This window comes from Arabidopsis thaliana, assembly GCF_000001735.4.
Source record: "Arabidopsis thaliana chromosome 1 sequence".
Classification (NCBI taxonomy): Eukaryota; Viridiplantae; Streptophyta; class Magnoliopsida; order Brassicales; family Brassicaceae; genus Arabidopsis; species Arabidopsis thaliana.
Window position 1 is genome coordinate 19,163,730 of NC_003070.9, and position 27,683 is coordinate 19,191,412.

Here is a 27,683-nt window from a genome sequence, read left to right on the forward strand (position 1 = left end):
ATTTCAAACAAATTATATGAATGTTGTGTAAGATTTCTTTCATTTTCGGAAATGTTTCTTACAAAACATGCAAAAGAAAGGTTTGGAGAATGTCTCTCTCTAGTCTCTTACCCGTGTCTCCTAATAAGCCTAACCTTTACCAAACATGAAGACTCAAAAACTCATGCTGTTGTTGGTGAATGGCAAAACCGTCAATTCAATGGTCCACACCAACACACATGGTGAAGAAGTCCAAGTCATCAAATGTTGATTGATTCTACAGCTCTGCAAAAAGATTTACTTTTCAGTTTCCATCATATAACTTCTCAACTCCTCTCATAATCCAAATCTTATGTGCTATTGTTTAGTGTCATTATCTGTGTAACCACCTTACTTCGTCTTCTTAACCAGAAAAATGAATCAAAATATTGAAGAAATAAAGTTTATTTTGCTGATTGTTTGCTTGTTAGTACCTTCAGCTGCAACACTTCTAGGAGTCAGCAAAAGAATTTTTCAAGAGACAGGTAACACTTTTCAATCTTGATAAATTCAAATCTCATTTTCTTGCAACTAAACTCGAACACATTGCGAAAACCTTGTTTCACCTTTTATGAACGTAAAAAATGTTATCTACTCATAAAAAAAACAAAGTCAGCAACAATCTTCATAAATATGCAACGGTTATCAGTCACCTAATCGTATACGAAATCATCAACAGAGGCCACTTGACCTAGCGAGCCACCACTGAAAAAGGCCAATTAAAGTAAAGCATCATAGTTCAAAAGTCAAAACTGTTACAAGATACTGATTTTTCACCTTTATTATATTTTTGATAGTCCTTCAAATCATTACAGTTTATTAGTCTCTGTTTGTATTCTTACCTTAAAGCTCTGCAACTAAACTGCTACCAGTGGATGGACAATAATGCGAAAAATCTATGTTTTGTGTTCAGTTTTAATGCACAAGAGAGCAAAAAAACGGAGTATCCCTCTGCATAAGGCAAACATGAGTTAATGAAGGTTCAATGTACATCCACAAGCTATAAAATAGTTTTCAAGTCTATAACAATAAAATCAACGGTTTTCTCGCAGATTTGCTACTGTACGTTAAAATGAACGTAAGTACAAGTGAATCACTACTAATCTACTAGTCTCAAGAATTGTGCTTTGTATCTATGCTGCATCTGGCTAGCTTAAAGAGATTCAGTGAACCATCATTCTTTTCTTCGTAGAAGCCTTCATTTTCTATGTTGATCACTAATTATATAGCTACTCGTTAAGTACCACATTAGGGATTAAAACAACAAATGTAAAATTAGATTAAAAATTCGAAATTCGATGAACATTTAATCGTATCATGATTGAGATTCAGGGTATTGAGATATAGAAAGATATATAATTAAGCTAATTAGTGATCTTCCTTGCTTGATTACACCATAGTTTTTGGAGAGACTTCTTGGTCAGTTATCCACATTCTCGCTCCGCCATCGCGTACCATATGATCCTAAGATTCCGGCGGACGTTGTTTTAAACTGTGTTCATAGAATCACAGTTAGTGATATGTGATCAAAGTAGAGCGAAGAAGAGTGTTAGTTGTTTCTTTCTTAACCGAAAATAAACGGTCTTGTTTTTTATCTTCCTTTGTGGAATTATATCAACAACCAAAAAAGCCAATTTACAGCTAAGCAGATATGACTATTATTTTCTCATGATGAAGTTTAATTTTATTATATCGTTATTTAAAATTATAATACTCATATTTAAAATCAAAATATTATTAAGTTTCCAGAGAAGACATAACTCTCACTTTTTGTTTTGACCCTTACATTACTAGTGAGATCTTTATATACACAAACTGTCATGTGAAACTGTAATTTAAATGGATAAAGACAAATGTATATTGTGAAGTAGGAACTACAGTATATATTTTCTTCTCTTTTTTCCAACATGTAGGAACACATATCTTTATCCAAAAAAAAAAAAGAAAGCTTAAAAATGAAAAAAATCTACATCCACTAAATTTCAACACTGTGAAAAAAAAGAAATATATTGTTTTTATCTCAAATTAGTCGTTTAGAGAAAAATGTAAGTTTGAAAATAAATGAGATTTCCCTGCATTAAATTTTTACAATTAGTAATATATTAAAAGCTGTGAACTAATTCCAGAAAAAGTGATAAAACCAAAAATAAGAAAAAATTAATACCAAATAATATTAACATTTTTTAGTTTTGTTTTTTTAATAAAGAGAGAAAAAAAAAGAGAGTGTTGTGTGATTTTATTTGTTTGTCGAAATCTGGGAATCATCTGATACTCTTCTTCTTCTCCTCCTTCATCGATTTGCTTCAATCATCTATCGGCGACGAGCTCCATCCGGTTTGTCTCCTAATCAGAATCTCTGATTTCCCGATCCGGCTAATTCCTCATCGTCGGATCAATTAGATTATCTTATCCCAAGGAGAGGAGTGTGTGTGAATCGGAGAGAGCGAGAGACAGAGAGAGAGAGAGGGAAATGAACGGTGGTGATGAGGTCGTCGCAGCTTCGGCAGACCCATCTCTGCCTTTGGAATGGAGATTCTCTCAGGTCTTCGGTGAACGAAGCGCTGGTGAAGAAGTTCAAGAAGGTTACACATCTCTCTTTGACTTTGTCTCTCTGTGCTTTTGATTTTCATCAGCTCACTATTCGATCTATTCGGAATTGGGGTTTTTGAATCTGGATATGTTAGATCTATTGGGTGTTCTTTGATTGTTCGATTCAATGAAAAAGTTTTGATTTTTGGTCTACTTTGTATCTGGGTAAATTGAAAGTTGTAAGCTTTGTAGTTGAATTAGATTCAATAGTCGTTTTTCGTTTTGCTGAATCGATGTTATTCTGAATTTTAGTTGAAATTTCTTAAAAACTGTAGCTGGTGTTTCCTCTGCAGTTGATATAATCTCAGCGATTGAATTTGATAATTCTGGAAACCATCTTGCTACTGGGGACCGTGGAGGACGTGTTGTTCTTTTCGAGAGAACCGATACCAATAATGTATGTCCACTTTACCTTGTAATCGTTTTTCTGATATGGGATTTGGATCATTTTGGTTATATGTTGTTGTTGCATGCTGTGGATTACAGAGCAGTGGAACCAGAAGAGAGCTTGAAGAAGCTGATTATCCACTGAGGCATCCAGAGTTTCGTTATAAAACAGAGTTTCAGAGTCATGACCCTGAGGTATTTGATTTACTCTGTTTTCTTCTTACTCAGCTATTTGGCTATACCTTTTATCTGTCTTTTCATGCTCTATCCTTGTTTACCAGTTTGATTACCTCAAGAGTTTGGAGATAGAGGAGAAAATTAACAAAATTAGATGGTGTCAAACAGCAAATGGAGCTCTTTTTCTCCTCTCGACCAATGATAAAACCATCAAGTTTTGGAAGGTGAAAACTTCATCTATTTCGTTTGTTTGCCTCTGAATGACATACTGTTAAGATAGGAAGTTTTTGTTTGCTTCTGGATATTTAAGGTGTAAAGCTGATACTTTCATATTCAATCTTTAGAACGTTGAAATTTGAACTCTCTGGCGTTGACATTGTTTGGTGTGTATCTAAATGGTTCTACATCCTTAATTAGTACAGAGTTTCTTTCCTCTTTTTCTTATGTGAGAGTCTTAACAGGTTCAAGACAAGAAGATCAAGAAAATCTGTGATATGAATTCAGATCCTTCAAGAACTGTAGGAAACGGAACCGTTGCAAGCTCGAGCAATTCAAACATTACAAACTCATGCCTTGTGAATGGAGGAGTATCTGAAGTGAACAACTCCTTATGTAATGACTTCTCATTGCCAGCAGGAGGCATCTCTTCGCTGCGATTACCAGTGGTAGTTGTACCCTGAACAATATGTTTTCTTTATTCTCTGTGTCTTCCTAAATATTTATGCTTGTTTCAGCACTAACTTAAGTAAAACCTGCATCATAGAGCCAACCATTTATCTAACCTCTTTCTGGGTGATTGCTAAAACTCAAATGCAGGGTTTTGCATTGGCGCCAATTGAGTCGAAGTAATATAGATCATATCATGTAGTATATGCGTCCAGAAAAATGATACACTTTGCTCAAATTTACTGTTCATTGGTGCTGGACTTGTGTTTTTCGTACTTGTGCATTTTCCCATTCCATGGCCTTCACTACCACTGATTAGGAATTGATTCTTAAGTCATGCAATATTACTTAATATTGCTCATTTGTAGACTAATAGTTCATTTGACATATACAGGTAACTAGCCATGAGTCGAGCCCTGTGGCTAGATGTCGAAGAGTATATGCTCATGCTCATGATTATCATATTAATTCAATCTCAAATAACAGGTAGGTTATTCACCCATTGGAATTCAACTTGCTTCCTTCTTACTAGCAACTGCTTTATTTGTCCGCAAAAAATTCAATGATGTCACTATAAGTCGTCTGATAAATCATTGTCTATCCAGATAATCAATGCACCTTTTCAAGTTCCTATCCAAACGGACACCTTGTTGATATTAGCTCGAGTTCTATACTTTCATTGATAATGTTCTGCTCCTAATAATTTTTCTCTTATAATTAGCGACGGCGAAACATTTATTTCTGCTGATGATTTGCGAATTAATCTTTGGAATCTGGAAATTAGCAATCAAAGTTTCAATATTGTTGATGTCAAGCCTGCGAAAATGGAAGATCTATCTGGTAAGCCTTGGTCTACTGTTATCTCAGTCTAATATGTTCTCTTATACGGTACCCATTTATCATGCAATTGGATGCGATATCCTTCGAATTTACGACCATATTCGTTCATGCAGAGGTTATCACATCAGCAGAATTTCATCCTACCCATTGCAATATGTTAGCCTATAGCAGTTCGAAAGGTTCAATTCGCCTGATTGATCTGCGCCAGTCAGCTTTATGTGATTCACATTCAAAATTGTAAGTCTTGAGACTGGCAATTATGTTAAGTTTTTTTAGAGTCCAGTATATCTTGAAAGGAGGATCTAAAAACTTGTATAATCATCTCAATTACTTCTTTATTTCATCAAAATTTGATTGCTAAACATTTTATTCCAACATGAGAGATAAGTTTATAGCATCATACCATGTAATACTCAATTAATATTGAGATGGATAAAGCTGCATGAGAGCAAATTAATGACATTACTCTTTTGTAGGATTTGATAACCTGTGGTAGCAGCAAAGGCTAATATTGCTTGTTTCTGCAGGTTTGAGGAACCAGAGCAAGCAGGTCCTAAATCGTTCTTTACTGAGATAATTGCTTCAGTCTCAGACATCAAATTTGCAAAAGAAGGAAGATATCTACTTAGCCGTGACTATATGACACTTAAGGTCCATATTTTCACTGTTTTCATCATTCAATATGATATCCCCTCGAAGTTATCAGTGGCTGGTTTCGATTTGTTCGTGTAAGGTAAACTGACCCCATGTTATGTTTTACATGCCAGTTATGGGACATCAACATGGACGCAGGTCCAGTAGCAACTTTCCAGGTTCATGAATATTTGAAACCAAAGGTCAGTTTCCTAATATTTTGAGAGAGATACATTTGGCGAGTTGGTGCTTTGCTGAATGGTATTCCCTTTGTGGTCATTTTCAGCTCTGTGATTTATATGAAAATGATTCCATCTTTGACAAGTTCGAGTGTTGTATAAGTGGCAATGGCTTGCGAGCAGCTACAGGTTCTTACAGGTATGCCAAGAAGCAGAGCATCTTATTTTGTTATTCGCATTTTCGAATGACTATGATTCCTTGTATAAATCATTTGTTCGGTTTCATACACTTTCCAGCAATCTGTTCCGTGTGTTTGGTGTTGCCCCCGGAAGTACTGAGACGGCAACCTTAGAAGCAAGCAGAAACCCAATGAGGTAAACTTGGTAAAGCCATTAACAGTAGTGTGCTCTTCTGTTTTTTCTCTCTTGGTGAAATGGAATTTGTGTTGTGGTTTATCATAGGAGACATGTCCCAATTCCGTCGAGGCCATCCAGAGCACTAAGCAGTATAACGCGTGTCGTAAGTAGAGGTCGGTATCTCTCTCTCTATCATCTCGCTCGTTTAAGCATTATTAAAAAATTGGCATGAATAGAATAAATACTGAAATTTGTAAAACAGGATCAGAGAGTCCGGGAGTCGATGGGAATACTAATGCTCTTGATTACACAACAAAGCTGCTGCATCTTGCTTGGCATCCAAACGAGAACTCAATTGCTTGCGCCGCTGCAAATAGCTTGTACATGTACTATGCTTAACTCAATACTCAGCAAAAAAGAAGAAGAAGCAGAAAAGGCGCATTTCCTTGCTCTAGACTCTGTTTTTCTTGGTTCCGTATGGTTTGATTGATGGGGATTGCTATATACATCATCATGATTGTCACTCACACATGATCTGTAATCATCATCGTGGACTTATGGGGGAATGGCATGGGGAGAAGGCAAGCAGTGAAAAACCAATCATTTTCTCTCTTTCTTTTTTTCGTTTTAAGTGTAGAATTTTTCACTTGTGCACTTGGAAACTACTTTACAGGCCAAGAAAAAAGAACAAAGAAAATCCGATTGGAAGAAATCGTGATTTTAGTAAGCTAATCATCTCGTATGACTTTTGGATGGATATAGATTAGATTTTTATAATCTTTCCTGGTCTGTTGTGTAATCATTGTTTTATTGATTCTTTTGTTAAACTTGTTTCTACTTTCTTGACTTCTTAAAATAATACATTTCATCTACATATTTTCTTCTTACTTGTTTATTTATGTGGCTTCTCTAATGGAGATTTATTTCATCAAACAAGGTTATTAAGACCTAACCAAAAGTGTGGTCGTATGGTTCAGGGACTTGTTAGAATGGGTCGAGGATTTCGCTATGTAGATCAAAGACCTCTAGTGTCCAAAGGAATCACAACACAAATATCATTTGCAGTTGATCTTATGAGTTATGACTTAAACACTTAACCCGAGCCATACATTTGTCTTCCTAGAGAGCCATAAATCGTAGCCGTAGAAGTGACGTTAAGATCGGTCAGCAATAACGGAAGTCGGCAGCTTAACGCGATTGTCAAACCTGGTTTGTGCCACTTGTGTGGTTCTGGTTCAGTGTACCACGATAGAGCAAGTACAAAATTGACGATGCTGATTCAATTTCCCAAAGGTGGGGTTCCAAGTGTAATAATGATGCCTTTTTTTTTCTTTACTTTTTCATGATCCAAAGAAATAGGAATTTGCTTATTACGCACGCTATATCTTATATTTGTCTGCTAATTCTCAAGCCTTAGTGGGATCAGAGCATCATATCATAGCCACTGAGTTATGTGTGCCGTCGTTGATTATAAATTGGTGGAAAAAACATTAAAAATCTGTAAACTTGTCTGATTTTGTCAAAGAAATGAAAGCTACATCTATACACGTTTGACGTTATGGGAAATTGAAATTAATTAAAAAGATAAAGTTGAAGTCAAGGGAATAAGAAACTCTACGATATTTGTTAAGTCAACAAGTCAATGATAAAGTTCAACGCGTCTAATTTTGTGAGAAGAACATATTGGAGGAAAATTCTAAGAAAGTTCACTTGTTTCATAATTAATTTTGGGAGAACTCCTCTCATTCATCCTCCCAAAGACTACATTCAAAACAACCATATGACAAATCCCAAAATATTCTTGAACATTATCATATTAGAAGCAATATATAAATTGATGTAATTCACAACACAATTATCTTTAAAACATTATTGTGATTTAAAAAACATTATTGTGATGTTGTTTTACAGAAGTTTCAAAATTTTATTATTATTTACATAAAAAATAACGATACATATAAACTACATCAAAAAATTTTAAAACAACACTTATTTTTAAAAATACATATAATATGTAAACAAAATTAATATTAGAATGTTTTATCTTCCTCTGTACTAGCAGACTTCGAGATTGAACTTGATAGAGGGAGCTTGCAGCGTTTGCATAAGTTGGTCCGCGAGGTTTTGTTTTGGGAAAGCTCATGAATGTGATTTTCAGATCGCTTTCACATACCGGAGGAGATGCATGTGATTGAAGATTTTGAGTTATTTGTCGTTGACAACTCAATCTCAGATGTCCAATGAAAGACTTCTAATATAGTCTTTAGCAATTAAGCTCCTTCTCCTTGCATTATACCCTTCTTCTCCAGCAACAATTTCGGAAAGAGCAATCAAAATTGGCATCGCTTTATCTAACTCCCTTAGTTTCACTGCTTTGGTTGAGTGGAAGGACCAAATTTTAGTTATGGTTTATACTTTCATATTTTTATTTTTTTAGCCATGAAACTATTTTTGTAGATATATATTTATCAATTGTAAACCTAAACTAGATCATAACCCGTGTTGTATAGCACGGGTATTAATATTTTGTATAAATTAAATTGTATATTTTGTTTGAATTACATAAGAAATAGTATAGTATAAAAGTAATTTCATAATATTTTTCAATGTTTTTACTATTTGCATATAATGCTGCATTAGATTGACTTTGTTTAAAAATGTTATGTTTATAATAAATACAACATATGTAGTTTTAAGTTAATGTGTAAAATTTGTATACAAATTGTTTTGGTAAGAAACATGTTTCCTTTGTATTAGAGGATCTAATTTTTGGCCTAACTTAGAATTAGTCTTTGTATAGTATTTTGGTTATATTTGTAGATCTAATTAGGGCCTATATTAGATTATCTTTGATAGGGCTGACGAAGAAACGGACCCGATAACCAACCCAATATCCGAACCAAAAAACCGGGTTAGGGCGGGTTAAAATTTTAGGAAATTTCCTTATTGGGTAGAGTTTTAGTAAACCCGTGGATATCCGATTGGTCCAAAAATTACCCGTTACCCAAAAAAAGTATTCAAAAACCCAAACATTAATTTAATATCCAAAATATTAATTATATTTAATCGTAATATCATCTAATTATCTAAGATTATAATTATAAATCTAAATATGTCAATTAATTTTGGACCTAAATATCCAAAACAACTAAACTATTCAAAAATTATTTGTTATGTTTGTCAAAATTTAGTAAAATATATTCAAATATAATTAAATTTATTAAAACTTAACAAATTTAAAAGTTTTTTTTGTTTGGAGACCCGCTATCTACATACAAAATTCCTGTTTCTATTTTTTGGGTATTTTTAGGGTCTGAAACTTTTTATCCAAACTAACCCAAACCCAACTGGATCCTACCCGAACCAGACCCGAATATTTAGAATTATTCTATTAGGTAGTAAATCATACCGCATGTAGGCTTATATTTTAGTTAAACTAAAAACTTTTATTGCAAAGATGATTATAAATATATGATATTATTTTATTTAATTTTAAATGTATAGTAAACTGCGAGTTGTATGTGTTTTTTGATATTATTTATATTGTTTAGTATTTAAAATTATGTAATTGTATTTTGATTGTTAATTTTAGAGTTTCACCTGTAGTATACCATCTTGTATTAATATCGATTTAAACTCGTCAATTCTAGGATTTTCCACCTTGTATTAAAAATTGAATCACATCATACACATAAAAAAATCTAATGTGTTATTAATTATTGTAGTATATAAGATTATAAATTTTTAAAATAATATATATGAAATTGAATACAAATATTCAAATTATGACCCAGTACTCAGTAGAAAATTTTCTTAAATCTATTTTTGACCCGTTATAATATTTTTTCATGAATTGAACAATTTATATTCGTTTTTAAAAATTCAAATTATGGCATATGCGAAAAAACTCTAATTATTTTTTTATAACGATGATATTATTTTTTCGCAAAAATAGAATCATATAAAGATGAGAGCTGAACTATAATAATTAATAAAAAATTAATATGATAATTTAGTATCAAATCTAATTTGTTGATTTTAATTGGTTACTTTTTTGAAAATTAATAATGTATTTCATTTTTAATTAAATTAGTATTTGACTTTTTAATTTTTAAAGAGATGAATTAATTTACTATTTAAATTTTATTTCTAATGGCATACATATGTAATTACTTACAAAAAATAAGGTTACATTTAAAATGTACTTCCCAAATAATATAGTAGGATTGTTTTCATTTCTATGATATATTTACATTCGTAAAAATAATAAAAATACAATTAACATAAGAAATAGAACCAAATCAATAAAGCCAAGACTATAAAATAAAGTAAAAAACAATTAGCAAAATTACAAAATAGAAAACAAAGGTCAACAAGAAATAAATCTTGAAATCTTCATCAACACAAACTCTCTTTTCTCTCCATATATATACCCAAAACACAAAAAAAAATCTAGAAAGGCTTGAAAAAATTGTCATTTTGTGGTTATAAATGAAAATAAACCCACCACCAAATAACTCCACTCTTTATCTCTCTTCCTCCTTCTCCTATAACTTGCAACTTCCCACACCAAAAAAGATTCCATCAAAGGTCTCTCTCTCTTCATAAACCAATATTTTCACGTAAGAAACAAACTTTTTCCGATCAAAGATTGTGTGCAGAGTCAGAAATTTTCCCGGGGAAAAGAAAAATGCAGGATCTGACGTCAGCAGCAGCGTATTATCATCAGTCGATGATGATGACGACGGCGAAACAGAACCAACCAGAGTTACCAGAACAAGAACAGCTAAAGTGTCCTCGCTGTGACTCACCTAACACTAAATTCTGTTACTACAACAATTACAATCTGTCACAGCCCCGTCACTTTTGCAAAAACTGTCGTCGTTACTGGACTAAAGGCGGTGCTCTTCGTAACATCCCCGTCGGTGGTGGAACTCGGAAAAGCAACAAACGATCCGGTTCTTCTCCGTCTAGTAATCTCAAGAACCAAACCGTCGCTGAGAAACCTGATCATCATGGGTCCGGGTCAGAAGAAAAAGAAGAGAGAGTTTCGGGTCAAGAAATGAATCCGACCCGGATGTTATACGGGTTACCAGTTGGAGATCCGAATGGTGCGAGTTTTAGTTCGTTGTTGGCGTCGAATATGCAGATGGGTGGGCTTGTTTACGAGTCCGGGTCGCGTTGGTTACCAGGTATGGATTTGGGTTTGGGTTCGGTACGGAGGAGTGATGACACGTGGACTGACTTAGCTATGAACAGAATGGAGAAGAATTGAAGAGGCGAAGGGTAATTTGGTCAATTTGACATAGATGTCTTTTTTTTAGTCATCTCATAGTCAAACATAACAACAAATGATGTCGGTCCATTTAGCGCTGTAGTCATTTTTTTTCACTTTGTTTTTCGTCATTTTCCACCCAAATTGGCTTTAGTGAGTGTTATTTAGAAAAAAAAACATTTCCGCAAACTCTAGCGAGTTTTATATGATGATAAGTATTTGATGAATATCTATTTCTTTTGGAATTATATTATTGTCCTAATGTGAAATTAAGAGTTGACATATATTCTATTTCTTTGTAAGGAAACATATAATAAAAAGTCACCGCGTTTACATGTATGATACAGATTCTATGATCACAAATCTATGTAGTTACGATCACACCTGATCTTACTAGCAAGTATTATGTGAATGAGCAAAAAAATTGAAGGAAAAGTCAAAAAGAAATATTAAAATGTGGTCCAAGTGGATGGATAAGTCTCAAGAAATCAATGTAGTCCACTTCTTAGGCTTCTAGTTTATAAAATGATTTGAAATGATGACTGATGAGTTGTTATCAATTATGTATTGGGATTAGTTTGATTTGACAATGCTTAACCATATTTGTTACAACTCTCATCCCATAACTCCTCTTTTGATGGGCCATTCTATTTATATTCCTTGATTTTATGGACCACAATATATATTCGGGGGCTTGTCTGGTCATTTTTGAAGGCTATTTTCAGCAGTACAGTTACTACAGTACATGTAGTCTAAATCGAGGATAAAATAAAGAGCCATAACGTGAAACAAGGGTAAAAAGAGTCGTAAGATAAAATAAATTTCGGTCTTAATAGTTTAGTGACAAAATCCATTTTGTAACAATGTAAAACTGAAATTTCTGAGGTGGTCTACATAAGCTTTTTAATGATCTGAATGTTTCAAGAACTAAATTCATCAAAAGAAAGAGAGAGATTACATGGAGACGAAGCGGGCTTTGTACATTGTGATGTACGCCATATGCCAATCACCTGTGAATATCAGATAAACCAGCAGAGAAAGAAGAAATAAATCACGAGAACTACTGTATGCGAGTTATAAAAGAAGTGGATTAAAGTTATCGAGTTTACCTCCTCCAGATAGCTTTGTGATGTCTTCTTCGCGTTGCATGCTCGGGTTGTCATCATCATATTGAATCCATTTGCCTGTAAAACATGTGAATTGTTGTAAATGCTAGAGAGATGTGAGAGAGGTAAAGTTTATTAGAGACTGGAACTAACCACTCTCTTGCTTGACCCATGCAACATAATGACCAGAGTCTGCACTCCTGCCCTTGTGGGTCAACACAGCGACCAAGTCATAGATTCCAGTCATGTGAGTTTCCTTCTCAGAAGAAGTACCTAAAAAGTTCCATTATATAACAGAATTAGATTCCTCACAATTAGGCTCTGACAAGGTTCTTGATTGCTTTGAAATGAGATCTATAGATAGACAAACAATCATCAAAGTATTTACACAAACCAATTACCGCTCTTTCCAAGCCAGAAAAGAAAAATGTTGAAAAGGGGGTCTTAGATAATGTACCTTCCTGTGGGTTTACTGTGGATGATTCTCCACTTCCATTTGCAGACGCCTGCAAACAAATGCAGAGCAAAAAATATTCTTAGAAGATTGGACTTGATATAAGATCTCTAAGTCCAATAGATATTGTACCTCTGCATCAGTCATTTTCACATCACTGTCCTTTGAGCCACTCTTAGCACTAGTTTGAAGACCAAGCTTTTTACCTTCCTCCTCTCTAAGTTTCTGAAAGACACAGCTGTCAGTTGATTTGGTTAACCAGTTCAGATAATTTGAGGTCACCTCAGTAGACAGAGCAAACCTGGCGAGGAGCTTCCAGTTTCTTCCGAAGATCCTCAGAGCAAAGGTCAAATATATCCAACACCAGCGGGTAATCCACTTTCTTCAAAGATCAACAAATTGGAGACATTACCATAAGAATGATGAGCATCTGGACTTTTGCTTAAGACACAAAAATAGAAAGCAAACGTACCCTGAGGATCTTTGCTTTCTGATTACTCTCCCTTTTCCAGAAAAACCGCACGAACTGAACAGTCAAGTACCTTCAAGATCAGTAATAAGAGAAAGAAACTTCGTGTCAGTGGTAAAAGGTTAGAAGTTGCACTACATTAGTAAGTTGACAAAGTACATTCTCTGGTGCATGCTGAATATGAAGCATGCCACAAGAGGGTTACAGAAAACTGAGAGGTGAAATAAAAGTCGCAAACAATAAGCAGAGACTGATCACCTTGGCAAGGAATCTATAAGTGACTCCTTGACGTAGAGTGCAGTACGGCCAAGAGCAGGAGATGTTTTTTCAAGTTCCCCTTTCAGTCCCTTCAGTAAACCAGAAAAATTGAAGCCGTTCATCAAAAAAAAAAAATTTATAATAAGCAGAATATAGCAAACGCTGTCCTATTTTTTTTGTATCCGAGAAACATGCTGAAAAATCAGAAACAAAGTCTATAATGGAATTATAAAAGTTGCTCACATGTTTTAATCCTTCATGCAAGTGGTTCACTTCATGTGATATATGACATTTTAGAGAATATACAGATTCTGTCTCTGAGCTTTCTTCGCCACTTTCTTGACAATGCAACCTACAGCACATGAACCAATCCGAATTAAATTAACTAAGCAAGGTGAAAAACACCACTCAAGTATTTACATCTTCAGTTGTCAATTTTCACATGGACAAACATCACAACCAAAATTTGATATATTTCCCTGTAGGAAGACCCTCAATAAATATATGCTACATGCAGACACACCCACATACGTGCACTTTGATATCACAGTACTGTCTGTAACATTATCAAGCACACCTAATTTTATCCTGAGAGGTAGAAAATGACAAAGTGAAATGTTGTAACTACAAAATTTCAAGTATTTCCCTCTGTTCTGCAAATTACTCAGCTAATCAGGATACCCCGCAAGGGTATGGAGGAGGAGTTTACGGCAGAAGACTGTTCACATTGTTTATTAAATGCATGATTTATACAGATAAAATAAGTGAGATATGACACTGAAATTTGAAATTTGCTCAGATACCTGCTCTGGAGATTGACACCAAATAGAGCTTTCACAGCATCAGCACCTTCGCTGGAAGTTGGTGCTTTTAGGGACTGAGAAAGGGTGTATAACAGTTGTGTCCAACATTCTTCAGCATCCTGTCAGACATTTAAAACATGAGTTCACACACTGAAAGGTGAAAACTGAAAAAGCTTAATGCAACATAGTTTGCAATAAGAACAAACCTGCTGCATGTGCATTCCATTCTGCAACTGACTAAACTGAGGATACTTTTTTCGTAATACCTGCATCAAGACCAAAGTTGGTATGAATGAGCCACGAGCTTGAAGTTTCCAAATCTTATGATGAATTATGGACACTGATGATAAACTCGCAAAAGACATTTGAGTTGACGCTTCCATACAACCCCACAGATATATGATTGTATATCTATCATAGATGAGTCTGAAGATGAATTTTGTTGACCTATTTAGAGTCTATGCAAATATTTCTATTACAAGTTAAATTCTGTCATGGCAATTGAAGGGATCAACTGTTTTGGATGGGTAATTATTTCTCTGATTTAAATAGTCCAGATGAGCTACATGGAAAGAGAAGCACAAATATTAGAAAGTATTATATGGAAAAAGACTAACCATCCAGAACTGTGAAGGCGAAACAGCATTGACACTTCTATCAAGCTCACCAAATAACTCACGTGTGGCAACTGTGAGCATGTGAGAAGTCTGGTCAACATCATTGCTTCGGGCAGCAAGTGAGTAACTATTAAGAGGAAATTATTTGTATGAGATAAAGATACTGAATAAAGAAAATGAATTTCCTGGGTATTTTTGTTAAGCACAGAGAAGGATAAGAGATAAACTGACTTGGATAATGCAGATTTCAACTCTGGGACAGATTTTAAGCACTGCACCGTGGAGTTCATGTAACACGTGTTGCCAAGATTGACAAGGCCAGCACTGTAACCCTGAAATCAATTGTAATGTTTGTTAGTTGGGAAGGATACATAAATTTTCTGAATATACAGTACAAACAAAACCAGTTTTCACAATGCCTAACAAAAATTTGGGTCTATCTTCTGTTACCGGAACTCTATGAAACGTGCATTTTCTCTAGGGTCCAAACATTGTAAAAGTTAACAACAACGATTACACACGTGCACACTCATAATCAGCAGTCAAAAGTAAATACCAGATTAGTGGCTAGCGCTTCTTCAGGTAGATCCTCTGCAAAAACAATGGCCTTCTCAGGAGCTTTCACTATCTCATCAGCAGTTCCCATCATCATCAATTTTTGACCCTAGAATGAACAAAAAATCAACAACCATCATTTCAACAAAGCAGTTCATGTAAAAGAAAGTGCTAATGAATGCAAAAAAAGAGAGAGAGAGAGAGAGCTTTACATCTTTCACACCAATAGCAGCCCAATCTCCATCATCCTGCATCAATTGAAACAGATAAGACTTTATCATCAACATCAATAAACAATCTAGGACACACAGATCATAATATAGCATTCAGTAAAACCCGGGCAGCAACCAATGAATCCAACGTTACCTTTAAGAGACCACCTTTGACCATGATCTTTTGGCGTTCTGGTGGAACTCCAGTCAAATCATACAACTGAGCCTTGAAAACATAAGGAGGCAGACTAACGTCAATCTCGATACCATCCAACACTTTCTTTTGCCACTTCACGCTTACTGTCAAAATCAAACAAAAATCAACAACAAATTAGGATTTACATCAGTCAAATCCAAACATCATCCACTATCCCAGACGACACAAACTTCACTATCAACTCTCGGCAAAATCAAAAACCTAATCATCGGAATCCAGATTACGAAAACTCGAAAGGAGTACATCTACAACAACACCGACAGAGAAATGGATTCGAAGAAGTAAACGAGGAGAAATAGATCGATTAAGCATTAGTTATCGAAGAAATCGAAAGAGAAGGAACCTGTAGGCATCTTCGCTGTGAGAACTGAGAGGCTTCTTCTTGCTTGGAGAGACGGCAACGAAATTAGATTTTGCTTTTTGTTGTCTGATTCTACAAAGTTCCGATATATGTCACCGTCTCTTCCTTTTGGAGCGGGTCGGGTTTGGGGTTGGATCCGGTTCCACTCGGGTTTGTCCGGTTAGTTTGAATCTCGGTTCTAAATATCAGCTCCCTCCGGTTATATGTCACTTCAATTCTAATTAAACCGGTTGAAAATTTGGGTTAACATAAGATCATCTCTTTTCTGTCTACACACATATGATCGATTAAGGCATATGATTTTTTTTATTTTTTTTTATTTTTCTTTTCCACTCAATTTCAGTTTTTAAGTAGAATTTTATTTGTTTTGCACCAAGAAATAATATATATATATATATATATATGTTTTTAAAAAAATATATATATTTTTTGACATCTTTGGATCCACAATGTCCAGTCCATAGTTAATCCTTATTATACGGAATAACTGTTTTATTAATTTTTTTTTAAAAAATTTATATTGGTTACTATCACTTTATGATAACAAATGTATAGTAGCCAATCTATAATTTGCATAATATATAAAGAATTAGGGAAATTTACCTGATATTTTATTTATTTTTTTGATGAAAAACATATATTATTTAGTTTATTTAATAGAATTTTTTGAACATATTATTTATTCTTGAGTTTATATTTGTAATTTGTTCTTTTTTATTTGGTGAAAGAATGAATATTTGTTCTAAAGGAAATGCGTATTATTTTCTTAGAACAAATAGTTAAATGAGTTAATAAAAAAAAGAAATTAGATAAACTAGATTAAACCCTTAAGAAGTTAGTAGTTCTTACTTCTTACGCATTAACCTTTTGATTTGGGATTTTTCTCTCTTTTTGTTGGTTTTTTATTATTTTGCGTCTGCAATACCAATCGCTTTGGTCGATTTATCTTTATCCCCGCTCAAAGCTCTCATCAGAATCTGCGAAGACACCAAAATTATCAACAAGTTCGAGCCGAACAGACTTTATGTCTCTTTAGTCTTAAGCGACAATTGTCTTTGTGGGTTTCTCTTTTTCGGCGACCCGTCGCTACAGGCAAAGTAAAGTTGTAATCTTTTTTTCTTTTTTTTTGGGTCTTCTTCATTTTAGCTTTACGAAATTATCTGCTAAAATCAGCAAGTATCTCTCACTATATTGAAGTTTCCAACCTCTGGGTATGCCAAAGTTAGCTTATTGATTTTGTGAAAGATGTTAGATTTGATCAAATGTTTCAAGTGCTGCGGCTTGTTAGGTATTCAGTAAATTTTGGTGTGATTGAAGTTTTTTTGAGTTAGGAATTGTTTCTTGTGGCAAAGATTCATACTTTACGAGCTGGTTCTGAATTTTTGAGTCTTGATGTTTGGATGATTCTCCAAGTGATAAGTTCATTGTCTGGAACGAATTTTCCCCCAAATATGTTCACAAGCTTAGATGGATGATCAAAATGATTTAACTCATTGGATTTAACTCAAAATGATTTAACTCATTGGTCTCTGATTTGATTTCACATCATTTTCTGGGAAATTTTCCTTTGTAGTATTCATGTTATTTGCTTGATGCCTCTATATTGTGCATTTCTTGGTAGATGAAGTCTAGTATGCCATTGCTATCTGCTGAAAAGTACTGAAATATGGCTGGTGTTTTTTTTGTATCTATATTAATTTTTGGCTTTGTTCTGATGGTGGACCGTTTATATCTGTTGCGCACTAGGTTGTCATTTCGAGCATCGTACCAAGTGTAAGATACAGTTGCTGGTAGTCAGCAAAAGTGAAGCTAAGGGGGAGTTAAAACTGTGATGCTGAATGTTTGGACCAACAGGTGGGTTGGGGATGAATCCCTCAATGGATGATATGAACTTAATCCAGCAAGCACAAAGGCATCAGCTTGTTGTAAGTAATCTTGGGGAAGAGATTGATTTGGAAATTGGACCTGGAGAGGATGATGCTGCTTTTGCTAACAATTCATTGATTGGCGGGCCTCCACGGGAGCCCTCCACTGGGGAACATGATGAAACAAAGCATATGGTTTTGGTATCTGACCTTCCCAGTGAGGATCAGGATATTTCAAAGGGTACACCGGCGAAGAGAAAGAAAAAAGTTGTCAAACGGTGGAGAGAGGAATGGGCTGACACGTACAAGTGGGCTTATGTTGATATGAAGGATGGTACAGCTAGGATATTCTGCTCTATTTGCAGAGAATATGGTAGAAAACATCGAAGAAATCCTTACGGAAATGAAGGAAGTAGAAACATGCAGATGAGTGCTTTAGAGGAACACAACAATAGTTTGCTACACAAAGAGGCTCTGCGTCTCCAAACGGCTTCCAAAGATAAGATTGTTGTTGACAAGCCCATTTATGTGAAGAGTAAGTTATTTACATTATTGTTTCAAGTGATTGATTTCTTTTTATATGTAGTGAGTCAAGATCATTTGCAACTCCTTTTGTTTCATCTGACCAACCTGCACTGAACAACCTTTCAGCTAACAGTGTGTTAACATATGCTTTGCATTTATGTTGGATATCTTTGAGCTTTCTCCAATTTTATATCCTATATTAGTAAACTTTCCAGGCTTGAGTGATGAAAAAGAAGCAACTCTTAATAGGAAATATTTTACTAACAGAGGCTTAGATGCAGTTAGTTTTGTGAAAGGGAGGAAGTTGTAGTTTTTTTTTTTTTTTTTTAACTCGCAAGTTGTACATTCTTGGTATGCTGCTTTCCATAGCTTTTGGAGTTTAATATTTTTGTGATCAAGAGATAGATTGTCTTTTTCGTTTTCTAATATGAAAGAAAAAGGTTGACTCCTTGGTTTTCTGTTTTTGGTCTTACTCCTAGTGCCTTTTCCTGCTTATTGTTTTTTTAACTGTTTGCACTTTTCCTCTCAATGAAGCTGTCATGTCAAAGAGTGCTGGTTCAATTGTTGAGGGTGCCCTGAAACGAGATCCTAATGAAATTGAGTTTGTTCAATCTGTACAAGAATCTGTGCATGCTCTAGAGCGGGTGATTGCAAAAAATTCTCAGTAAGTTACGATTTTCTTCTCATCTTTGTAAAATAGTTTTCTGGAAACCGCATTCAAATCACACTGTTCCATGCTGATTAATTTCAGTTATGTCAATATCATGGAGCGGCTACTAGAACCTGAACGTATGATAGTCTTTCGAGTTCCATGGATTGATGACCGTGGTGAAACACATGTAAACCGTGGCTTTAGAGTTCAGTTCAACCAAGCTCTGGGTCCATGTAGGGGAGGTATCCGATTTCACCCATCCATGAACTTAAGCATTGCCAAATTTCTTGGCTTTCAGCAGGTACTGTGATTTCCATCAGTTATATTCCATTATATTTCCTCTGATTTCTCTTATTTTTCACCTTATACTGTTTGTCATTTTCCTTCTTCTTTTTCCCGGTTGCCACCTTAACTGTTCTTATGATTCAGAATTGTAATGGGTTTTTAATCTTTCGCAGACGTTGAAGAATGCTCTGTCACCATATAAACTGGGAGGGGCTTCTGGTGGAAGCGACTTTGATCCTAAAGGAAAAAGTGACAATGAGGTGATATCTTCGCCCCTTGCATTTTTCCCTGCAAGTGATCTCTTACAGGTGTTCTGATATGTTGTTTTGCAACATCGCAGATTATGAGATTTTGCCAAAGTTTCATGAATGAGATGTACAGATATATGGGTCCTGACAAAGTAAGTAGAATGTTTTTTACCCTTTAGCAAGTACATCCTTTCTGCAATGATTTTTAAATCTATTATACTGTAGGATCTTCCGTCAGAGGAGGTTGGTGTTGGTACTCGGGAAATGGGATATCTTTTTGGACAATATAGACGACTTGCTGGTCAGTTTCAGGTACTGAGAGTCTGTTGCCTCCTCCTTTTTTTTTTCCTGGCAACAAAATGGCAGTAAATTTTTGATTTGGTTCTCATTCCTTTATAAGTTATTTCTTATCTAGTTGGTCTTTATTTGTTTTATCCTTTTTGGGAGTAATATTTGTGATTTTGGAGGGAAGAATATATCTCTACTGATCTCTGTGTTCATTCTCTCATTTCTGGAACATTTCAGTGCCAAATGTCATCGTCTATACTATTCTTATAGTCATTTATTTGCATTAGTTTTTGCTGTTGGGAGAGAATAAAGAGTTTTGGCTGTTATATCTTTGTGTCAATACTTATGCAGGGAAGTTTTACAGGACCGCGGATATATTGGGCTGCTTCTAGCCTCAGAACTGAAGCTAGTGGCTATGGCGTGGTAAGGATAATTTTTTAATAAAAAAATATGAAGAACACTATCAACATGTCATGACTCTGTATGAACTAAAAATCACTTGCATACTTTCAGGTGTACTTTGCACGACTTATACTTGCAGATATGAATAAGGAAATAAAGGGACTAAGGTTTCTTTCTTGATCATTTTAAATATGTACCAATGTTGTTTTGGATCTCTGAGTTAATCTAATAAGCAAGATACATTTTACTTTCGTTTTCCTCTTCCGACACTTTTTTAGTTCTTGCTAATTATTCTGTCAATATTTGGCTTCTCACATAACACTGAAGCTGTGTGACTTGTGTACAATTTTGTGACTCTCATCTTATGAAACCATAAACTCTTCTATAATTTATTTCAGATGTGTCGTGAGTGGTTGCGGGAAGATTGCGATGCATGTTGTAGAGAAGCTAATTGCTTGTGGAGCCCATCCGGTTACTGTTTCAGGTAATCCACTCATCTTATCATTCCAGATTTGAAGCAACTCAAGTGTATAGCTTTTCTGCATTTTTGTTGTTTTCACCATCTCTAAGGTGTCTTTTAGTTGAGCTGAGAATCAATTTAAGGCCCAGTCTGCCAGATGAAAGGTCAGAAGTGGCTTGTACGTATAATTTTCTTTTTCTAGGCCAAGGGCTTAGACTTAGAGGTCTCAAATTAATTCTCTAGTTATTGCCAATTGATCTTGATTAGTTAGGCCAATGTAAGAAGTCAATTCAGCTGTCTGTGACGTATTGTGCTGCTCAAGGATTAGCTTTCTGTGAAAATGATTTGGTTTTCGGTTTGCAATTTGATTCCATAGAAAGCAAACTTTTTTGCTGATGCAAACTTCCTGCAGATTCAAAAGGATATTTGGTGGACGATGATGGATTTGATTATATGAAACTTGCATTCTTGAGAGATATAAAATCTCAACAGAGAAGTCTGAGGTATTTGTCGTCCTAGAATACTATAGTATTTGTCACTTGGTTAATCATATAGATCCCAACTGTACATGTGTCTGTTATGCAGAGACTATTCCAAGACCTATGCAAGGGCGAAATACTTTGATGAATTAAAGCCTTGGAATGAAAGGTGTGATGTGGCATTTCCTTGTGCTTCTCAGAATGAAGTTGATCAAGCGGATGCCATTAATCTGGTCAATGCAGGATGCCGTTTACTGGTAGAAGGTAGAGATTTCTTATATCAAGCAACTATTTCAGGGCCTCTCGTTTTGTGTTTACGTTAGGTTTTTGCTGTTCTTTTGTTACCTTATCCTAAGCAGTATGGATGTTTTTTGTGCAGGTTCAAACATGCCGTGTACAGCTGAAGCAGTCGATGTTTTCAGAAAGGCGAATGTTCTGATTGCTCCTGCCATTGCTGCTGGAGCTGGAGGAGTGAGTTGCTTCTTTTACGCATTTACATCGATACTACAATTTAAAGTATTTTTTATTAGTCTTCCGATCATTAAATTACAACACTAAGGCATTGGAGAGGAATTCTCTGCTGCTGTCATAAAAGAATGTGTAGGAGTGTGGTTTTACTGAGAGTCCAATAGAGCTGTATCAGTTTGTTTTTGATTGTATTATGCGGGGTATGAACCCAAAACACAAAAAAGTTTCTTAGATTGTATAAAAAATGGTAGCTAAATTGTATAACTTTGTTGAAGGTTGCTGCTGGTGAAATCGAAGTACTCCGTGAATCTAATTCAATGCAATGGTCAGCAGAAGATTTTGAGTCTAGATTACAGGTAACAACATGTCTCATATTTCTTTCAAAAATTTACAGCTTTGGCCTGTGATAATTTCCTATTAAGATAACTGCTCTGATATTGATAGGAAGCACTGAAGCAGACTTATGAAAAAGCTCTTAAAGCAGCAAATGATTTCGGTTATCAAAAAGAAAGTCCTGAGTAAGTTTTTCTCCTCGTCATAAACCAACAGTTACTGTACTATGTTGGCCTAAGCTGCTCTGTAGCTTCCTCGTGCTCGTTACTATTGTGAATCCAAAGGATTGGAATAATATTCGGTTTTGATGTCAGGGCACTACTTCATGGAGCAACGATTGCAGCATTTTTGAACATAGCTCAAGCCATGACGGACCAAGGTTGTGTCTAGCAAAATGGCCCTGCATCTTAAGTACCGGCAGGAGTTCTGTAAACGTAATGAAGTAACATTGGACTCTCTGTAACATATTAGATGGAAATCTATATCATTATTTAGAAATTACATACTCTGATAGGAATAAACCTTTTTCAGCCATAGTATGTTAACTTAAGTTATGTGACTAACAAAGATGGAAGAAACTGATAACGCAGAGCTTAAACAAGGTTGCAAGGGTCCAAATTTTAACTATTTGTCTTTTGACAGAGAGATTTGCTTTGAGCTGATGCTAAACAAAAAAGTTACAAAATCAGTGGCATTCTCTCCTACAGTGTTTTTATAGATGACATGGTAAATTTTATAGATTTAAGACAAATGGTAATTCTCAGGGTACTCTTGAGTGGATCAAAACTCGGAAAACTGAAGATATGGAGATTAAATGCTTCTCAATGCAAGGTCAGTATCTTGCATCATGATCTCTATCCAGAAAAGAGCTTCAATTATCAGTATATAAGGCTCTCCCTTAGCTTCATGTCCTTGTTGGGGGAGCGGAAGAATCAGATTTCTCCGCCAAATAGTGCTCAAGCATGTCTTCTTCGTCATCTGTATCAAAAAAAAACAAAGCGGTTCTTGAGAACCATTGGTTGCTTATGGATAATCGCGTGTAAACCAAAAAGAAAGACTATTTCACCTTCAAAGTCTTCGTCTTCAAAGTCGATGTCTTCCTCATCTTCCTCCTCATCTTCCTCATCAGCAATGACCACCGTTCCTCTCTGAACAAGACAGTTAACAACAATAGTACTTGTTTAGATAATGAAATTCTAACATGAGTCCGATAATAAACAAGAATGAGACATACCCCTCTCCCACTTTCGAACCACTGTCTTCCTGTAAGCTTCTTCTCCTTAGGTGCTGTAAGAGCAGACTCCGGCATCAACCTTAGAAATTAATTCACGGCCACAGATAAAAAATTAATAACTCAGTCAGTGTTCAATGGTATATAAGAGCAAGGAAACAAGAAGAATATGCAGGGAAAGTTTACTCACTTGGCTCGCTCAAGTGCAAGCTCTGCCTCATATCTCTCTCTCCACGCCAAAAATGTCTCTAGCGTAACAGGTTCTCCATGAGGGACAATTACCTGCAAAAATAAAATTTAGACAGGAAGAGAACAAGCGATACGAAGGCAGACACATATATCATGCAAAAAAGACTTGAGGTTCTTTGCAGCTTATATCTGAAATACTGAGCAGACAACAATACCTCATCCTCTTTGGCAGCTTCTACTTCGGCAAATTCAGCTGCATCATCTTGCCCATAGTGTTCAGACAACCAGTCCTTTGCTGATGAGACCAGTGTATAGATCATGGCCATACCTAGATTTTCAGATGCCTGTGAAAAATAGCTTTGTGTTCAGGCATGCAATTCGGTGTAGAAACAGCATAGACCAGAGGCCTTCCAGTTTTATACTTCATGTATAAAATTTATAACAAGCCATAAAGTTGTACAAATATATTACCTCTTGTTCAAGCTTCTCTTTCAAGATGGTGAGGTCACTAACATGGATTCCTCGAATACTGGAAGAATACTCTACCCACATGAGTGTCATCATCATATATCTGTTTTAGCTTGATAAAATTGGTTAACCAAGAATTACCTTTTAACATCCAAAAGCGGAGCCTCGTCCGGGTAATTTTCTGTGTGCGAGAAAACCAAAGCCAGCTGAACTGCAAGACAAATTGAGAGCTATAAGACTGAGAAAGTACAGGAGAGGCATATGATACAACAAGGTATCTTCTTTAAAGACCAATAACCTGGTGGGATTGCTAATTCCTCCAGTTCATCATCCTATAAAGACCAAAGAAGAAGCAGAAGATATTTCAGTTGACATTTCTACACTTATAACACATAAGCTTTTCACAAATGACAAACAAAGTGAAGGAAATAGATGAATGGTGTTGTCTACCTGAGGAGTCACTGTAATCTGAAAGCATCGATTCGAAGTATTAAGCCCACTTTCACTAGAATGAATTTCTGTTCACAAAACAGTCGTTAAGGATTCAATGCTCTCATCATCGGCTCAATGATGAACATACAAGGAAACTAAAAAAAACTCACCTTTAAACTCATCCATAAGTATAGCTTCAAGAGCTTCAATCTCCATTTCCTGCTCCTGCTTATACTCTACAAGAGACACAACATAACACCCAATAATTCTCAAATCAATCTGTCAGAAATCAAGATCAATCGGAATCTAATTACTCTCCCATCTAATGATAAGCTTAAGGAATCAAAGATTCGATGTTAAACGAAGAAATTAAGAAACTTTTGAAGTAAATTGATCGAACTCACCCGTCATGATGACCAAATTTGACACCTTTGTCGTGGAAGCTTTTGAGATTGCCTGAATATCGAACTCCACAGTGAGAGTCGCCTCGTGACCAAGAGCGACGTTAACGAGAGATAAACCTAAAGGAGAGAATCAGAACTTTACGATCCCCAAAACGGTGTCGTCGAATGGATTTCTCACTTTATTTTATTTTTTACGAAACAGAAAAAAATGAAAGGCCTTTTTCTCTCTCTCTCTCTCTCTTCTCGCTTCTCTTCTCCTCTCCGATCTTCTCTGTGACCCTCTTCTTCTTCGATTTCCTTTGGGTTTCTTCTCCGAATCGCCGGAGAAAAAAACCCTTCTTTGAATCTAAAGAGACTGTTTTTTTGAAGCTATTGACTGATTGATTGATAAGGAAGAATAAGCATTGATCGATCTGAATTTTGGGTACAAGATGTCGAGATTCAGAGACAGGACGGAGGATTTCAAGGATTCTGTTCGGAATTCCGCTGTTTCGATAGGTTATAATGAGGTACGCGAGTCACCTTTCGTCTTCAATCTCGTTTGATCGAAGCTATTTGTCAAAAAGAGAGGATTTTTTTGCATCTCAATTATGATCATTCCTTAGGGTTTTCAGGGTTTTGGATTGTTGTTTTTGTTAACATTTATCTGATTCGTTTGTATTTGTGTGGCAGTCTAAAGTGGCATCAACAATGGCGTCTTTTATTATACATAAGCCAAAGGAGAGATCGCCTTTCACGAAAGCTGCTTTCAAAACGGTACCTTTAGTGATTCAGCATTTTTATCTGAAATATGTTTGTTGCATTATTGAATGATTCTGATGTGGTGTTGCTACCAACTTGTCTATGTTGGTTGATTTAGCTTGATAGCATCAAGGAGTTGGAACTGTTTATGTTGAAGCATCGAAAGGATTATGTTGATCTGCACCGGACTACAGAACAGGAAAAGGATAGTATTGAACAAGAAGTAAGTACTCTGAGCTAGGCTTGCCCGTAGTATATATCTGAACTCATGAAGTTACTGCGATAAATCTATGCTTGAGTTGAGATTGAACATATGGAACTATGGAATCATAAGAAATGTAGCAACTCATATTGAGATAACTCAGGAAGATTAATGTCTATTACTTTAGATAGCGAGGGAGTTAGTATATTGTGACACTGAGGAACTTGGATCTTGTATTCTTATACCTCTTGCAGTGTTTGATCGAGAACTATGTCTACTTATGTGTTGTGTAATATCATCAAACTCTCTCTCTCTCCCTCTTGCAGGTTGCTGCTTTTATTAAAGCTTGCAAAGAACAGATCGATATTCTCATAAACAGTATTAGAAATGAAGAAGCAAACTCCAAAGGATGGCTTGGCCTCCCCGCAGATAACTTCAATGCTGATTCTATAGCACACAAACATGGAGTGGTATGATATGCACCAATGTAGTAAGCCAACTTTGGTTTTTTTTTACTATGTTTTCTTTCAAAGTATCTAGATGTGTAGAAGTAATGGTAATTTTTTTTGTATGCAGGTTTTGATTCTGAGTGAGAAACTTCATTCAGTCACTGCCCAGTTTGATCAGCTTAGAGCTACTCGTTTCCAAGATATTATAAACAGAGCTATGCCGAGAAGAAAACCTAAGAGGGTCATAAAGGAAGCTACCCCAATTAATACAACTCTGGGAAATTCGGAGTCCATAGAACCGGATGAAATCCAGGCCCAACCTCGTAGATTACAACAACAACAACTTCTAGACGATGAAACACAAGCCCTTCAGGTAACAAGGCAAATATACATGATCTTCGAAAACTTGCATAAGTTTTGTAGTTATGCTAAATTTTGAAATTGATAATTTTTGCAGGTAGAGCTAAGTAATCTTTTAGATGGTGCTAGGCAGACAGAAACTAAGATGGTGGAGATGTCTGCATTAAACCACTTGATGGCAACTCATGTTCTGCAGCAAGCCCAACAGATAGAGTTTCTTTATGACCAGGTTAGGACTTATTAACTTCTCTAACGCTCTCATGTCAACACACTGTTTTGTTAGGCTTTCACTGTTCTTTACACTCCTTTGCTATCTCAAAGTTAAATTCGGATGCTTATTGTATTCAGAACTTTTCCTTGTCACATTCACCTAAATTAGGTATAGAGACGGGAAAGAAACTTTGTATTGGTCCAATTTTAATTGCTCTCCAATTTAGTGGTAGGAAATGGAACGGTTAATGTTTTTAGCTATGTAAAGTCTCTAAAACTCCATTTGAATGTGTCAATGACTCAATGCCATTCCCAATACTTTAGTTTATGGGGCTTTGCAGTTTTCCTACTCTGTAAACGTACAGCTTATGACTGACTTGGTGGCTCTCTTTATGTGTGTGTGTGTGTGTCTTGAGGCCCTTTTTCTCACTCAGTTTGACACTAAATGCAGGCAGTTGAGGCAACAAAGAACGTGGAGCTTGGAAACAAAGAGCTTTCTCAAGCAATCCAACGAAACAGCAGCAGCAGAACCTTTCTCTTACTGTTTTTCTTCGTCCTTACTTTCTCCGTCTTGTTCTTGGATTGGTACAGTTAAAAAACCATTCTCCAACAACAACTTCACACAGTTTTTGTAGATTTTGATTGTTAACTATAAATTATGAAAATTTGGAAATGGGTTTAAATGTTAAAACAAAAATAATGAGACTTTGGAAGGTACAGTACTTTGATCCAACTCACGTTCATTTATTACCAAATTTGACACCTTTGAGATCAGATGTCTGAATATAGAACTAAACAGTTGCCTCGTGGCCTAAGTAG

At 35.5% G+C, this 27,683-nt stretch overlaps 6 protein-coding genes and 1 long non-coding RNA gene across 16 annotated transcripts; 4 read left to right on the forward strand and 3 right to left on the reverse strand.

The window, feature by feature from the left end:
* The first annotated feature begins 113 nt into the window (after positions 1 to 113).
* B ALPHA (protein phosphatase 2A 55 kDa regulatory subunit B alpha isoform) lies at positions 114 to 6,720 on the forward strand. 5 transcript variants are annotated; one of them, NM_001333495.1, is made up of 16 exons: positions 346 to 503; positions 868 to 961; positions 2,419 to 2,600; positions 2,883 to 3,004; positions 3,094 to 3,189; positions 3,276 to 3,395; positions 3,633 to 3,839; positions 4,232 to 4,323; positions 4,559 to 4,677; positions 4,791 to 4,914; positions 5,205 to 5,328; positions 5,445 to 5,513; positions 5,597 to 5,688; positions 5,787 to 5,864; positions 5,952 to 6,019; positions 6,109 to 6,720. In NM_001333495.1, exons 1-16 carry the CDS (start codon positions 395 to 397, stop codon positions 6,243 to 6,245), a joined length of 1,833 nt encoding a protein of 610 aa, NP_001322511.1. In that variant the 5' UTR covers positions 346 to 394; the 3' UTR covers positions 6,246 to 6,720. The 5 variants fall into 5 exon arrangements, with proteins under 5 accessions (NP_564595.1, NP_001322512.1, NP_001322511.1 ...); NM_001198270.1 differs by having other exon boundaries at positions 2,901 to 3,004; positions 3,633 to 3,836; NM_104047.4 differs by having other exon boundaries at positions 114 to 503; positions 932 to 2,600; positions 2,901 to 3,004.
* Positions 6,721 to 8,002: 1,282 nt separating this feature from the next.
* AT1G07763 lies at positions 8,003 to 8,239 on the reverse strand. Its single transcript, NR_139306.1, has one exon. It is a non-coding gene; the product is annotated as an other RNA (long non-coding RNA).
* Positions 8,240 to 10,150: 1,911 nt separating this feature from the next.
* On the forward strand, positions 10,151 to 11,499 carry DOF1 (DOF zinc finger protein 1). The gene has a single exon (NM_104048.4). It carries the CDS (start codon positions 10,537 to 10,539, stop codon positions 11,119 to 11,121), a length of 585 nt encoding a protein of 194 aa, NP_175581.1. The 5' UTR covers positions 10,151 to 10,536; the 3' UTR covers positions 11,122 to 11,499.
* Positions 11,500 to 11,879: 380 nt separating this feature from the next.
* UBP6 (ubiquitin-specific protease 6) lies at positions 11,880 to 16,466 on the reverse strand. 2 transcript variants are annotated; one of them, NM_104049.4, is made up of 17 exons: positions 16,156 to 16,466; positions 15,750 to 15,895; positions 15,596 to 15,631; positions 15,385 to 15,492; positions 15,060 to 15,160; positions 14,829 to 14,955; positions 14,418 to 14,477; positions 14,212 to 14,330; positions 13,652 to 13,760; positions 13,409 to 13,497; positions 13,154 to 13,223; positions 12,983 to 13,063; positions 12,814 to 12,906; positions 12,685 to 12,733; positions 12,381 to 12,500; positions 12,231 to 12,305; positions 11,880 to 12,131 (listed from the first exon to the last, which is right to left on the reverse strand). In NM_104049.4, the coding sequence occupies exons 1-17, from the start codon at positions 16,163 to 16,165 to the stop codon at positions 12,076 to 12,078; spliced, it is 1,449 nt and encodes a 482-aa protein (NP_564596.1). In that variant the 5' UTR covers positions 16,166 to 16,466; the 3' UTR covers positions 11,880 to 12,075. The 2 variants fall into 2 exon arrangements, with proteins under 2 accessions (NP_564596.1, NP_001077698.1); NM_001084229.1 differs by lacking the exons at positions 15,750 to 15,895; positions 16,156 to 16,466 and having other exon boundaries at positions 11,913 to 12,131; positions 15,596 to 15,674.
* Positions 16,467 to 17,014: 548 nt separating this feature from the next.
* On the forward strand, positions 17,015 to 22,803 carry AT1G51720 (Amino acid dehydrogenase family protein). Of its 4 annotated transcripts, none has more exons than NM_104050.3 (16): positions 17,015 to 17,270; positions 17,920 to 18,573; positions 19,098 to 19,227; positions 19,315 to 19,516; positions 19,674 to 19,760; positions 19,841 to 19,900; positions 19,974 to 20,060; positions 20,388 to 20,459; positions 20,550 to 20,605; positions 20,837 to 20,922; positions 21,311 to 21,401; positions 21,484 to 21,641; positions 21,757 to 21,848; positions 22,121 to 22,201; positions 22,290 to 22,363; positions 22,493 to 22,803. In NM_104050.3, the coding sequence occupies exons 2-16, from the start codon at positions 18,012 to 18,014 to the stop codon at positions 22,566 to 22,568; spliced, it is 1,914 nt and encodes a 637-aa protein (NP_175583.2). In that variant the 5' UTR covers positions 17,015 to 17,270; positions 17,920 to 18,011; the 3' UTR covers positions 22,569 to 22,803. The 4 variants fall into 4 exon arrangements, with proteins under 4 accessions (NP_175583.2, NP_001323113.1, NP_001323112.1 ...); NM_001333496.1 differs by having other exon boundaries at positions 17,043 to 17,270; positions 21,937 to 22,201; NM_001333497.1 differs by lacking the exon at positions 17,015 to 17,270 and adding an exon at positions 17,302 to 17,461.
* AT1G51730 (Ubiquitin-conjugating enzyme family protein) lies at positions 22,759 to 25,076 on the reverse strand. Its single transcript, NM_104051.5, has 11 exons — positions 24,903 to 25,076; positions 24,669 to 24,734; positions 24,517 to 24,584; positions 24,365 to 24,398; positions 24,208 to 24,277; positions 24,070 to 24,127; positions 23,814 to 23,942; positions 23,600 to 23,691; positions 23,413 to 23,491; positions 23,245 to 23,326; positions 22,759 to 23,156 (listed from the first exon to the last, which is right to left on the reverse strand). The coding sequence occupies exons 1-11, from the start codon at positions 24,907 to 24,909 to the stop codon at positions 23,083 to 23,085; spliced, it is 759 nt and encodes a 252-aa protein (NP_175584.1). The 5' UTR covers positions 24,910 to 25,076; the 3' UTR covers positions 22,759 to 23,082.
* On the forward strand, positions 25,070 to 27,643 carry SYP81 (syntaxin of plants 81). 2 transcript variants are annotated; one of them, NM_104052.3, is made up of 7 exons: positions 25,114 to 25,411; positions 25,575 to 25,658; positions 25,762 to 25,866; positions 26,172 to 26,315; positions 26,422 to 26,667; positions 26,752 to 26,883; positions 27,316 to 27,643. In NM_104052.3, exons 1-7 carry the CDS (start codon positions 25,334 to 25,336, stop codon positions 27,457 to 27,459), a joined length of 933 nt encoding a protein of 310 aa, NP_564597.1. In that variant the 5' UTR covers positions 25,114 to 25,333; the 3' UTR covers positions 27,460 to 27,643. The 2 variants fall into 2 exon arrangements, with proteins under 2 accessions (NP_001323219.1, NP_564597.1); NM_001333499.1 differs by having other exon boundaries at positions 25,070 to 25,411; positions 25,575 to 25,866; positions 27,316 to 27,583.
* The last annotated feature ends 40 nt before the right edge of the window (positions 27,644 to 27,683 follow it).